This window comes from Salvelinus namaycush, chromosome 13, assembly GCF_016432855.1.
Source record: "Salvelinus namaycush isolate Seneca chromosome 13, SaNama_1.0, whole genome shotgun sequence".
Taxonomy (NCBI): Eukaryota; Metazoa; Chordata; class Actinopteri; order Salmoniformes; family Salmonidae; genus Salvelinus; species Salvelinus namaycush.
Window position 1 is genome coordinate 12,698,960 of NC_052319.1, and position 13,741 is coordinate 12,712,700.

Sequence of the window (13,741 nt, forward strand, 5' to 3'; positions counted from 1 at the left end):
TTCAAATGCTCATAGATGACCAGCAGGGTCAATATCTGATTTCAAATTGGGAAAAAGTAGAATAATATAATAAGTGTGGGGAATAACAGTTTTGTTCTTGCTGACAAGCACAGTAATTACCATATATTTTAGCCCATTGTTAAGAATGAGAATTGTTCCACTGATCAGACTAAATAAAGTAAATAGCTAATAAAATCTCCTGAAGACTACATGACATAAATCTACCCCTACACTCAACCCAAATTATTTTCTATTTATTGTCCCTCTAGAATCAAATTACACTTTTGGGTTCACAATCTCTTTGACAAAATTATTTGTCATAGTTACAAATCACGTCACCCTACCAAACTTCCCTGCTAAAACATACTCTAGTGCAGGTCTGTCTGTCTTCTGCCTTTTCGTTGTCACAGCCTAAATGGGGTGGGGGGGGGGGGGGGGGGGGGCAGACGTGACAGTACCGGTACAGAGTCAATGTGCGGGGGCACCGGTTAGTCGAGGTAATTGAGGTAATATGTACATGTAGGTAGAGTTATTAAAGTGACAATGCATAGATAATAACAGAGAGTAGCAACAGTGTTAAAGGGGGGATGGACAATGCAAATAGTATTGGTAGCCATTTGATTAGACGTTCAGGAGTCTTATGGCTTGGGGGTAGAAGCTGTTAAGAAGCCTCTTGGACCTAGACTTGGCGCTCCGGTACCGCTTGCCGTGCGGTAGCAGAGAGAACAGTCTATGACTAGGGTGGCTGGAGTCTTTGACAATTTTTATGGCCTTCCTCTGACACTGTCTGGTATAGAGGTTCTGCATGGCAGGAAGCTTGGCCCCAGTGATGTACTGGGCCGTACGCACTACCCTCTGTAGTGCCTTGAGGTCGGAGGCCGAGCAGTTGCCATACCAGGCAGTGATGCAACCAGTCAGGATGCTCTCAATGGTGCAGCTGTAGAACGTTTTGAGGATCTGAGGAACCATGCCAAATCTTTTCAGTCTCCTGAGGGAGAATAGGTTTTGTCGTTCCCTCTTCAAGACTGTCTTGGTGTGCTTGGACCATGTTACTTTGTTGGTAATGTGGACCCCAAGGAACTTGAAGCTCTCAACCTGCTCCACTACAGCCCCCTCGATGAGAATGGGGGCGTGCTTGGTCCTCCTTTTCCTGTAATCCACAATCATGTCCTTTGTCTTGATCACGTTGAGGGAGAGGTTGTTGTCCTGCCAGCTCTCTGACCTCCTTCCTATAGGCTGTCTCGTCGTTGTCGGTGATCAGGCCTACCACTGTTGTGTCATCGGCAAACTTTATGATGGTGTTGGAGTCGTGCCTGGCCGTGCAGTCATGAGTGAACAGGGAGTACAGGAGGGGACTGAGCACGCACCCCTAAGGGGCCGCTGTGTTGAGGTTCAGCGTGGCGGATGTGTTGTTACCTACCTCCCGCTCGCCACCAGGTCTGCGTCTCACCAAACGGCGTAGTTTAAGAACATTGTGGGTAGTGCTAAAAATATTGACGTTATATCTGAATTGCTACATCTTTATGTACCTTCACCATTGAGTCTCAATGAAACAGTAATGTAGGTTTCTCACTTATGGGTGGCACAAATTGGGATATGGGGGAGGGGAATGGGAAGGGTATATGCTAATTGAATACTGTAGTAAAAACTATTGTTTTTAAGTCAGTTATAAACAAATTCTTATTTACAATGATGGCCTACTCCGGCCAAACCCAGACGATGCTGGGCCAATTGTGCACCGCCCTATGCGGCTCCCGATCAAGGCCGGTTGTGATACAGCCCAGGATCGAACCCGGATCTGTAGTGATACCTCTAACACTGTGATGCAGTGCCTTAGACCGCTGCGCCACTCAGGATCCCTTACCTGCAGGGAGGCTCCTGGTAACAAATCTGAGGATCATCTGTCATTCTTTGGCTCTGCCAAGAGTCAATTTGTGTGTGTACACCTAGACCTAGCTACCTACATACATCTATTTCTCTTTCCTTGACATGGCTAGAGAGGAATCCACTCTGCAAAGGATAACCTTATTATTCTCATCTCAATGAATATACTGCCCTCTTTTGGATTTTTATGGTACCACAGTGGACCACAAAGATAATCATTAGTAATAGCAAGTATTGTTTCCCCAATTGAAAGAAAATCAAACAACACGGAGTGACATTGATGTTCTTTATGTTTCATAGCAGCTGGATACTACTCCATCATTGACATCACAACAAGGACAGCTAACTCTGTAAGTATATTGGTCTGTTTTTCAGAAATTGAGAGGCACTGTATATCGTGACAAAGTCTAACAATACAAGATTTGAGTCCATTTTCACCAATGTGGATCCAGGGAGTCCAAGACTATTTACATCGGTCATTGCTGTTCACAGATATTTATACCTAGAAAACGAGAAATTACACTTGTGAAAGTTGTGACACTTTTCCAGATTATGTCATGATATATAATTCAGTCAAGTTACTGCTGAGTTTAATTGAATGTCTCGTCAACTAATTGTCCATATCCCTCTGCTCTAGGGCTTATGAGACCTCTAAAATGTACCGTGACCTAAAGCTGGGAGGAGCTCTCATTCAAAATAAACAACTGAGGCTTTTGCCTCGAGAGGAAGTGTATGACAAAATCAACGGGGTAGGGAATTTATCCAGTGACCAGGTACAAATCAATTACTCTAGCTAGTTAATCCTTCAGGAAGTATTTGAAGTAAAAAAGTGTTTGATGCCTTTACAAGGAAACTAACTGTCCTGAATTGTATCTTGTAGGGTAATCTGGGGACCTTTTTCATCACTAATGTTCAGATTGTTTGGCATGCCAATATGAACGAGAGCTTCAACGTCAGCATTCCCTACCTTCAAATTGTAAGTGTCGTAAACAAATGAAGTAATCGAAAAACCAGCTGGCATGTCCGGCCTAACAAATTACCTTTTGAGGTATTGAAAGTGATCAACTATTTTCCTTATTGTCACCTCTCTTCCCTGTAGCTTTCCATCAGAATAAAAGACTCAACGTTTGGCCTAGCTTTAGTGATACAAAGCTCTCAGCAGGTAATTGGGATCATTTCAAATGTAACCGGTAGCATTTTACTTACTGTGTACCATAGAATTACATATAGAACTAGTAGTTTAAAAGCATATATGGTATATTTATGTAGTATCAGCTTTAAAAGATGACAGAAAATACAGAGAAAGTAACTTGGCTTTTGCATGCCATTTACTGTTGTGGCATACTCCTGAATACATATTTTTTTCTTTGTTTGGAGACTGGAGGATATGTGCTTTGATTTAAGATCGACCCGATGGTAAAAGCTTCAAGATGCAGTTAAAGAGATCAACTCACTCCATCTTTGGAGTGGACTATGAGATGGAGAAAAAGGTCATTCTATATTATACTGTACCACACTTTTTCTTATCCCAAAAACAGTTCCATGCGTTATGACTTTGCCATGTTTTAACAAGACATTGAATTATGAATTTGTGTGGCGTGATTCTCCTTCAACTTTTTTTCTCTCTCCCAACAACAATTCCAGCCTCAGCCACTGGAGGAGATGACGGTGGACCAGCCCCCTGATGATGTGGAAATTGAGCCCGATGAGCAGACTGATGCTTTCACTGTGTGTGCTTAGACTGTCATCCCTCCTCTGGGAATCCGTTATTTGTTTTCACACTCTGAAAATAGCAGGTTGCTAAGTCATGTTACACAACATACCGCAAACATGGCCTTATGTTGCCTAGTGCCTATCGTGTTTATACAGACTGAGGTGTACTTTGTCAAACAGTTTGAACACATAACCTCTTATTAATGCCATTGTCATAACTGATTTCTATTGTTTGCTTCTAAGGCTTACTTTTCTGATGGTAATAAGCAACAAGACCGGGAACCTATGTTTTCCGAGGAGCTGGGAATTGCAGTTGAGAAGTTGAAGGAGGGGTTCACACTTTGAGGACTGTGGGAAGTTATGGGCTAAAGCATGAACATTGATAGGCGAGTTAGGTGAATATAGTTCCTCAAATCCATCCTTTCTTTTACATGACACAATTGACACACTACAGTTTAAGTTTGAGTTAGAGTGGTATTTTTTACAGGGACAGTGCACATTAATCAACGTTTCAGTAAAAGTGTTGGTTTTAGCCAGACGGTTGTTTATAAGCATTTGTAAAAGTACAAAATATTTGTATATTTACTCATAGGTCTGATGTATATAATAAAGACGTAGACCTGATGCATGTATGGGCAACATGTAAGAAAAATAGTGTGCCATAAATAAATAAAAATCTACATAAGTGTAGTGTTTGTGTAAATGTTTATTTGTTCAATTAAATAGTAATTGTAAAAGAAAATAGTTGAATTGTGTTGTTGTTTAGATGTAATAATTAAACTATTTAAGTAAAGTAGGCAATTGTCTGACCTTTCTTAGTTTTGAGAATGTCTTAACTGGGGTTTTGAAATGAGTTGAAGACATAATCCAGTGGCATGTGGGGAAAACTGAGTCATTTGTTCTTTGGACAATGATCTAAAGGCTATTTACAAACGTGCCAGAGGAGATCATGTATTTTACAAATGGTTCATGAGGACAGACTGTTGTATCTGCAGCTGCTCATTGACCCTGCCTATGAGGAAGGTCAGTCCTTCGGAAATATACTCACATTTAATAATAAAACACGTTCAATGAGTCGCACACAAATAAATCCCCAAAGATTTTCAGGACTAAAAAGGATCATAGTAATTGATATAAATAAAGGTATAATAACAGCTTCAGGGTACTCTGAAGTTCACCATCTTTATTTGAAGTCTTATATACTATTTTACTCCAATCATGACAATCACTGGTAAAACATAAATCATTTTGTAAGTGATAAAGGGGAAAATCCTAATGATTCATACAGGATGTTGCACTTGTAATTGAGTTTGGGGATGTATGCTCCTCACTACACAGAACTGCACCAGTCACTTACAAATGCAGTGTGTGTGAAGTAGTCATATAACAATAACTGTTTGCCAACTACCACTGACAAGGGTCCACAGTTGTTTCTTTCACTCTGTGACAGCTGTGTGATGCGGCCAACCTGAATTCTTCCTCAATGGAGTGAGTGGCTATATTTAGAGGGCCGTAGTTATATTGAAGGGTCTTCAGACCTGGGGCTCTATACTGCTCAGTCCAGTCGGGACAGTGTGCCGAGAGCTGCATCCTCCACGTTCTTTGTCAAGTCACGTTTCTTTCAGCATGGATCCGAAAGCTGTAAGGGAAGATTTGCGCCTGTTTCAGAGCACCCTGCTCCAGGATGGCCTGAAAGAGCTACTGAACGAGAACAAGTTTATTGACTGCATTCTAAAAGTGGGAGACAGAAGCTTGCCGTGCCATAGACTTATTTTGGCAGCCTGTAGTCCTTATTTCCGAGAGCTTTACTTCTCAGGCGATGCTAAAGAAATGGATAAGGAGGTCGTTCTGGAGAATTTGGACCCCACAATCATGGAGATGATTGTGAATTACATGTATTCAGCAGAGATTGACATCACAGATGACAATGTGCAGGATATCTTTGCTGTGGCAAACCGTTTCCAGATCCCCTCAGTGTTCACAGTGTGTGCGAATTTCCTACAGAAGAAGCTGTCCCCGGGTAACTGTATGGCCATATTCAGAATGGCACTGGTGCTCAACTGCCCCAGACTGGCATTGGCAAGTCGAGACTACATTGCAGATCGTTTTGAAACCCTGGCCAAGGAGGAAGACTTCTTAGAGCTTGCCTCTCATGAGGTTTTTGCCATCATAGGAGCAGACTCTCTCAATGTAGAAAAAGAGGAGGTGGTGTTTGAATCCCTGATGAAATGGATTCGAAAAGACAAGGAGAACCGTGTCAAGACTCTAGAAGAGGCCTTTGACTGCATCCGTTTCCGTTTACTCCCAGAGAAGTACTTCAATGAGAAAGTGGAAAAGGATGACATCGTCATGGCTGACCCTGAGCTCCTCAAAAAAAACAAAGTGATCAAAGATGCCTTTGCTGGGAAACTCCCTGAGAATAAGACAGGAGAGTCAGGGAAGGATGCAGTCAATAGTAAAGAAGGAGAGGATAACAGGTTACCTGGTTACCTGAATGATATCAAGAGAATTGGTATGTATGCCAAAGATCTCGTCTTGATGATCAACGACACTGCTGCAGTGGCCTATGATGGCGTTGAGAATGAATGCTTCCTTGCTGCAATGACTGAGCAGATTCCACGCAACCATGTCAGCCTGACATCAAAGAAAAACGATCTCTTCATCCTGGGAGGCTTGTTTGTCGATGAAGAGGATAAAGACGCTCCATTACAATGCTACTTCTATCAGGTAATACGCTTTGCGTTTTCATTCGCCACAACTGATCGAACTTTAAAATCAACACTATTTGTAACACCATGACTTAGCAAGGGGATGATCTTTCACCACCAAACTTTTCTGTCATCGGAAATAGCTTGATTAATGTAACCTTCTAATATCTGGGTATTTTTTTCAGCTGGACATCCTTGCTGCTGATTGGATAGCTCTGCCCCCTATGCCCTCTCCCAGATGTCTGTTCAGTATGGGAGAATTTGACAATCTCATCTTTGCTGTAGCTGGTAAAGATCTACAGTCCAACGAATCTCTTGACTCTGTAATGTGCTATGATGTTGAGTAAGTAGGATGGGTTCATATTCCTATGCTTATTTCCTGTCACTACATGACTAAGGAGCCTGAAACACATTTGATCCTTTCTATCTGTTCCCTAGGAAGCTGAAATGGGCTGAGACCAAAAAGCTACCTCTGAAAATCCATGGTCATAGTGTTGTTTCCCAGAATGGGTTGGTGTACTGTATCGGAGGGAAGACGGATGACAAGTAAGCCTGCTCTTTATACAAAACACACCTTGTCATGTCTAATTGTTTGATACTTATACAGTAAAAGGCATGCAATAGTAGATGCATGATGTAAAATAAATTTGTGTCATTTTATAATCCTCATTGTGATGTTCCATCCTTGTTTTTATCAAAGCAAAGCCATCAATAAGATGTTTGCGTACAACCACAAGAAATCAGAGTGGAAGGAGGTGGCTGCAATGAAAATGGCAAGATCCATGTTTGGGGCAGTCGTTCACAATGGGAAGATTGTGGTGACTGGAGGGGTCAATGAAGAAGGTCTCACTTCTGCATCTGAAGCATATGACTTTGGAACCAACAAGTATGTGCCTTGACGTTGAAGTCTGTATGATTAGCAACAATGTAACAAAGCCATTCAATTAACAATGATCCCCATTCCAGGTGGGCGCCATTCACAGATTTCCCCCAGGAGAGGAGCTCAGTAAACCTAGTCAGTAGTGGAGGATTGCTGTATGCAGTTGGAGGCTTTACCATTGTGGCGACGGAGGACGACAAAGTTGCCCCAACGGAAATCATTGACATCTGGCAGTAAGTAAACTAGTACCCAAATTGAATCCAATCCCATGTACACTGCTGCCGTCTTTAGAGATTGGTCTATATTAAAAGCTCCTTGATAATGTCTAACGGTGAAATGGTGCCATTGCCACTATTGTTCTGTGCCAAAGGCATAACGTCAAACTTCTTTTTTCTCCTGTGGCAGGTATGAAGAGGATAAGAAAGAGTGGACCGGGATGCTCAAAGCGATGCGTTATGCCGCAGGGGCCTCCTGTGTGTCTATGCGTCTCAATGCAGCCAAAATGCCCAAATTGTGAACAACAACACAAGTACTGTACCATCTAAATGTAACATGGAGGACTGCAAAAACAATGTATTTAGATTGACTTTCATCCGGATCCTTCATGATTTGAACGCACCATAATATACTGAACAAAAACATAAAACACAACATGTAAAGTTTTGGTCCCATGTTTCATGAGCTGAAATAAAAGATCCCAAAAATGTTCCATACGCACAAAAAGCTGATTTCTCAAATGTTGTGCACAAATTTGTTTACATCCCTGTTAGTGAGCATTTCTCCTTTGCAAATATAATCCATCACCTGACAGGTGTGGCATATCAAGAAGCTGATTAAACAGCATGGTCATTACACAGGTGCACTGTGGACAATAAAAGGCCAGAATATAATGTGCAGTTTTGTGTATTCCAAGTCATGTGAAAACCATAGATAAGGGCCTAATGAATTTATATGAACTAACTCAGTGAAATCTTTTAAACCTGCCTGTCTTTGTAAAGAAACCGTTTGCACCCTACAGATTTTTTGTATTTTATTTATGTGGGACAGATTATTTGGATGTATCAAAACCCCCAAAACAATGCTATTTCTTATTACAAACATTCACTATTGTTTGACAAACGTTACACTTAATATGATACAATCTCTTGGCAGGAGGTGAGATAACTGCATGTCCACTCTAGGATTCGGAGTAGGCAATAAGGAGCACTTCATAAACATCTGATGCTTAACATCAATTGTCAATGATCTGCCTGCAAATATACATTTCCAAAGGCAGACTTTGTCTCTCACATCAGTAGCAAAAGCAATATAACACGTGTCAATGATTCAACATCTAGGTGCTTCAGGAAAGCTCAGTAACTATCTTCTTCCTAAGGTATTCCTTCCATGCATCCTATGTGGAAAGCTCCATAGAGTTCCATTCAAAATGAGGGATCTGTTTAAATGACATTACCATTAATCAGTGATGTAGAATGTTATATACATTAATTCCACTTTTGAGGACAGACATTTCACACACATACCTGGACAACATGGTATCCCAGAATCTCCAGATGTCTTTCTCATCATGGTTTCCCCTTTCATGTGACGAGACGGTTTGTAGAATGATTTGGAATCCAAGAAGTCCACAGCAACACTGAGTAAGTGAAAAAGGAAAAAAGTCCTTGTTCAGCACCTATGAAATCCCCTTCAATGTGTTTACCCATGATAACATACATCAGCAACACTTTTTCAACCAAAAGTTCTGAAATCAACCAATCAAGTTTCCTACTGTTGTGCCCCTGGAGGGACCTCACTCCTCTCCTTCCCTACAGAGTCAGAACCCCAGCGGACCTTCACATTGTCAGATATCTGCAGCTGGCTTTGCTCACTGTAGGTCACTGCCTGGTGGTGTCTGTCCAGAACACATTCAAAGTCTAGGGAGATCACAAGAAATACAGCTCACAACTAGAACAGGTGACACATTTGATTACCTTTTGAGTTTAACACCAATCCGCTCTGGACACCAGCCACACAGCCCGATTCAGCTCCGTGAGACGCAGGCGGATCCGCATGTTTTGGGCGTCAGGCAGGGCTACCACATAACAGAGAGGTTCTCTTATCCCATTAGCTTTATCTGAAAATGCCGTTTTCAGATAGTAGGGGATACAGGATGCTTGCTTTGTCTTCATTTGGATATTTATAATATAATTATATAACAAACTTTCTAACTGGAAATCCAGCTTGGCAAGGAAATCCACGTTGACGATTTCTCGAATCAGGTCCTCCGGGAAGAAATCAGCCACAGGCAGCAGATGGGCTCAAGTACCAGCAGATTGGGGTCAAAGAGACCTGGAGGAAGACGATCAATTAATTTGTCTGGTCCTTTTGATGAGTTCCAAATACAAAAATGTAACATAAACCACAATCACTTACTGATGAGGTATGAAGTGCTGAATGCAGATGTCAAACAGCTCATCCACCCTTGCTGGATCATAATTCAGTACAGCAAAGTGCAGCAAGGTGGCATAAAGTTGCTGAGTAGTGAACAGAAAAAAATTGTTCTGGTATGGACTCACATTCTATCCGTCTCTACATACATACAGGCAAAAGAACAGTATTCCCTGATGTGAAATAAAATGTAATGTCTCAAAGTACCTTGTTGATGTGCTCCATGGTCACGCTAGCTATGCGGTCCATTAATGGGATACAGAGGTGACTAGTCATGGTCAGAAAAAGGGCCATCTCGGGCACATTGGCCCAGATATCTGGTTCTCCAGCCTCCGGAGCGTAACCATGGTCTCCTCCAGCAGAATCTCCTCAAACCATTCCCCTGACATGTACTTGAGCTCCTCCAACACCAGGTCCAGGCGCTCAGCCTTGCGCAGGCGCTCATTCACGCAGCGGTTCAGTGTCTGCAGCAGACACACATACTTGCTGGGCGTGTTGTGTCGGTAGGACGGGTCATTGCGCACCCACTTAGCGACGGCCATTGCAAAGGTTCATTCAGATTACACTGGAGCAGCACTGCCTCCACCCATGAAATTACGCCTTCGTCGAGTCCAGGTGAAGGTAGCATGGTCACTTCATATGGGTAGACACTGTCCTGCACGTAGCTGTGAGAAAAAGTTGTATTAGCATACTTTGTATAGTATGCAATAAGAATGACCTGCCATACAGGATCATAGTGGGCAGAGATAGATCTTTAGAATAACCACTCACTGAACTAGAATGTTCCTTAATTTAGTGAAGAGCTCTGGACTCTGGTTATGCAGCAGGATCAGGGTTTGTGTGATCCTGGATATCTCAATGGGCTTGAAAACATGTAGGTTCTTGTGGACTACTGACACAATCCTGTAGAGAGATAACTTGCTTTAGTTGTATTGTCTAAATACAACTTTCAGACAAGGCTGTAACAAAGAATTAACTTACTTTGGAGAAGATGCAGGTTTCTACACTGAATCTCCCCCAGTGTCTCTGCCACAGCCAGGGCCTGCTGGCATTAAGCTCCTCTGCCTAAAGCAGTGTTGTACTCTCCAGCCTGAAAGAGAAGTACTTATCAATGAGTTAGTGTTCTGCCCTGCCATAGGGCCAAGAGAAACAAACAGCTTGGTGAAGGAGAAAGGGTCTGCGCTTGAGTTCACTAGTTCCATTAGCCTCTGTTTTGCAGCCAGGCTAAGTCACAGTTATTGAAATGGAGTGACTGGTAGAGGATCCTGCAGAGACATGTCCAGAATTATTTTTATGGAATATCAAGGACTTATAGATTACTGGAAGTGATTTTTTTTGTGTACCTCGCATCTTCAATTGTGGAGAGTTTTTGATTCAAAATGTCAGTGATCTGACCCATCAGAGGACTGTTCTGCAGATGTTGAGCACTTAGGCAGACAGCAAACTTGGACAGTGATGGCATCAAAATCTGCAAAACAGTGCATTTACATCTGTACACCAGCTCACACCCCCATGTTAACAGATAATGCTTCTGCTGTATTTAATGGAAAAATAAATTTTAAAAATGATTTACCTGTATAATCTAAGCCAAGCCTCTGAGACCAAATGATGAACAAGACAATCATATGGTTCCACATTGAGCCTTCAAAGATACAAGGTTGATGTGAAAACGTTTTTTAAAAACATTTCAGGACTGAGATATATACACTTACCCACCTAGCCAACATCTGTACCTGAGAACATTGTAGAGCATGTCCACCAACGTGAAATCATCCATGAGCTCAATTTTGTTCTCAGACAGCAACCGGAGAGTCATGAACTCAGGGTGGCTTTTAAAGAACTCACCCGTTCTCAGCATCTGTGGCTTCTCTCTCTGGAACTGCCAGAGCATGCCCATGGTACAGCCAACATGGTTCACAGTCAGCTTGGCCTCGTTCTTGCCCACCACCTCCAACACTTGGTCTTCACCTTAGCAGATGCAAAGCTGCTCTAGAACCTGGTCCCGGTTCACTGCACCCCCCCATGCAGAAACCTGAAAAGTAGAAGCTCCCAGTCACAGCTTGGAGCCGAAACAAGGCCATGGAAGCATAGTTCAAGTGAGAATGGAATGGAATGCCACATCTTCAGAAAGTAACTCCTGCCAAGGTCAGGCCCACATAACTTAGAATCCACAGGGAAGGAGAGATGCCTGCATATTCCTTATGTTCCTTTGGTGAAACATCTGTAGAATGAGAGCATCATGCAAAATATAGCAAAGATAAATACATATCTCCATAAAAAACAAATAATGTGAAATGAAGTACATACCTAAACCATTCATTCATGCATCCAGCAACAATGTCACAAACACAGCTGACTGACAGTGATGGTGTCCTTATTTATATCTAACCAGCATGCCTATACAGTATAATTATAATATTACAAAATAATATTCTTGGCAAATTCTTATCCCTCATCATTGGAAAATCATGGTTTTGATTTATAGCGGATTAAACGCAATGACACGATTTACGAGAGTTGAGAAGCCATTCGTGTGGGCGAACTAGAGCTCCGACGTCACCTCAAATTACGTTTTTATCAAAACCTACTGATTTCAGCACCCAAAGAATAGCCCGAAATTACACACGACATTGTTCTATCTACTTGCGGGCTATTCTTTCGGTGCTGAAAACATCCGTTTTTTTATATATATAAACACGTAATTTAATATGACGTTGGAGCTCCAATTCGCCCACACTATTCGCTCCCAACTTCATCGTAAATCATAGAGTTGAGTTTAGTCGGCTAGCCTTAGCAGTGACAATTATAAAGGCGTGTCATGCTATTCACGTAAGGACAGGACAATGTCAACGTCCGTCCTGTTACGAAAACATCTAGCCGTTTTTAAGCGTTACGCTTCGACCACACCGACAGTGTTTTTTGCGCAAAATAGTATGCAGCATCATCTGGAAATGTATGCAACAAAAGTTCAACATTCACCTTCTGAAACCATTTCTGTCAAGCCATTTACACATAGTTTCACACAGAACGAACTGCAACGCAATGCTGCAAGGCAAACGCAGCGTTTCATTGGAAATTAAAGTAATTATGGTGTACCAAAACGCAATGTCGGTGTGTTCAAAGTGTTGACTGGTGTAAATCTATTTTCGTTTCCGTTTGATCAAATTGTGAATTAGCATACATTTGCATAGTTTCATTAGGGAACACCTACTCTGTGAAATGCATGTGTGCAATAACTAAATTCGCCTTTGCACTCCTAATCAACGCAATTTTTGGCAAAGAGTAAAGACTGCAAAACTTAGTCCACTCTGTTCTTAAAAGATTTTAGTTTTGGGAACAGAAAACTGTATTGAGATCAAAGGTTTCGCCGATGAGAAAATTTGCAGAATTTAGGCCAAAACCATCTCATTCCAGCTTCTCTCACTGGGCTTCCCACTACCCCTCTCACTACCATGTGGTAATGAGTGGAAACACCAAACGAAAGCTTCACATTTATGCATCCGGTGAATTTTTTAAATGTAATTTTATTTATTTTATTGCAGAAAAAACAGTATACACACAAGAAGTATACAAACAAACAATGATAACATATGCTAAGGTACAACAGATTATACAAAGACTTAAAAGAAACACACATATTGATTGTTTTAACAGCTTTCTTATTCGAAGAATGTAGAATAGTCTTAATGTACTGCTCGAATTCCTTATAGAAAACACGGAAGAGTGTTTTTTTATTATTGTATTTACATTGATGAATATGACATTTTGCCATTTTCCCCCCCTTATTATAGTTAAGGAAACCGAGCAGCACATTCTTCCATAAAAAACAAAAGTCATCAAGAATATTAACAATTATAAAACTATTAATATCTTTCCATAATTTCTTTACATGTAGACAATGCTAAAATAAATGCTAAATTGTTTCTGGATGCTCAACACAAAAAGTACAGTTAATGTTCATGTATTTTTTGAGTTTCTTCAGGTAATGATTCGCAGGGTAATACTTATGGATCTTTCTGAAAGAGACCTCTTTGACCCTGTTAACAAGCAGGTATATGTGTGGTAATAACCAGACTTTTTCCCAACATATATTATTGGCAAATGTATTCCAGTAAGTTGTGACAAA

At 41.4% G+C, this 13,741-nt stretch overlaps 1 protein-coding gene and 2 pseudogenes across 1 annotated transcript; 2 read left to right on the forward strand and 1 right to left on the reverse strand.

Annotated features, from left to right (window-relative positions):
* Window positions 1-1,596: 1,596 nt before the first annotated feature.
* On the forward strand, window positions 1,597-3,966 carry LOC120057776 (annotated as a pseudogene).
* A 1,257-nt stretch (window positions 3,967-5,223) lies between these two features.
* On the forward strand, window positions 5,224-7,794 carry LOC120057862 (kelch-like protein 41a). The gene is made up of 6 exons (XM_039006330.1): window positions 5,224-6,324; window positions 6,491-6,648; window positions 6,744-6,851; window positions 7,006-7,191; window positions 7,272-7,418; window positions 7,591-7,794. The coding sequence occupies exons 1-6, from the start codon at window positions 5,224-5,226 to the stop codon at window positions 7,700-7,702; spliced, it is 1,812 nt and encodes a 603-aa protein (XP_038862258.1). The 3' UTR covers window positions 7,703-7,794.
* A 733-nt stretch (window positions 7,795-8,527) lies between these two features.
* LOC120057777 lies at window positions 8,528-11,935 on the reverse strand (annotated as a pseudogene).
* Window positions 11,936-13,741: the final 1,806 nt, after the last annotated feature.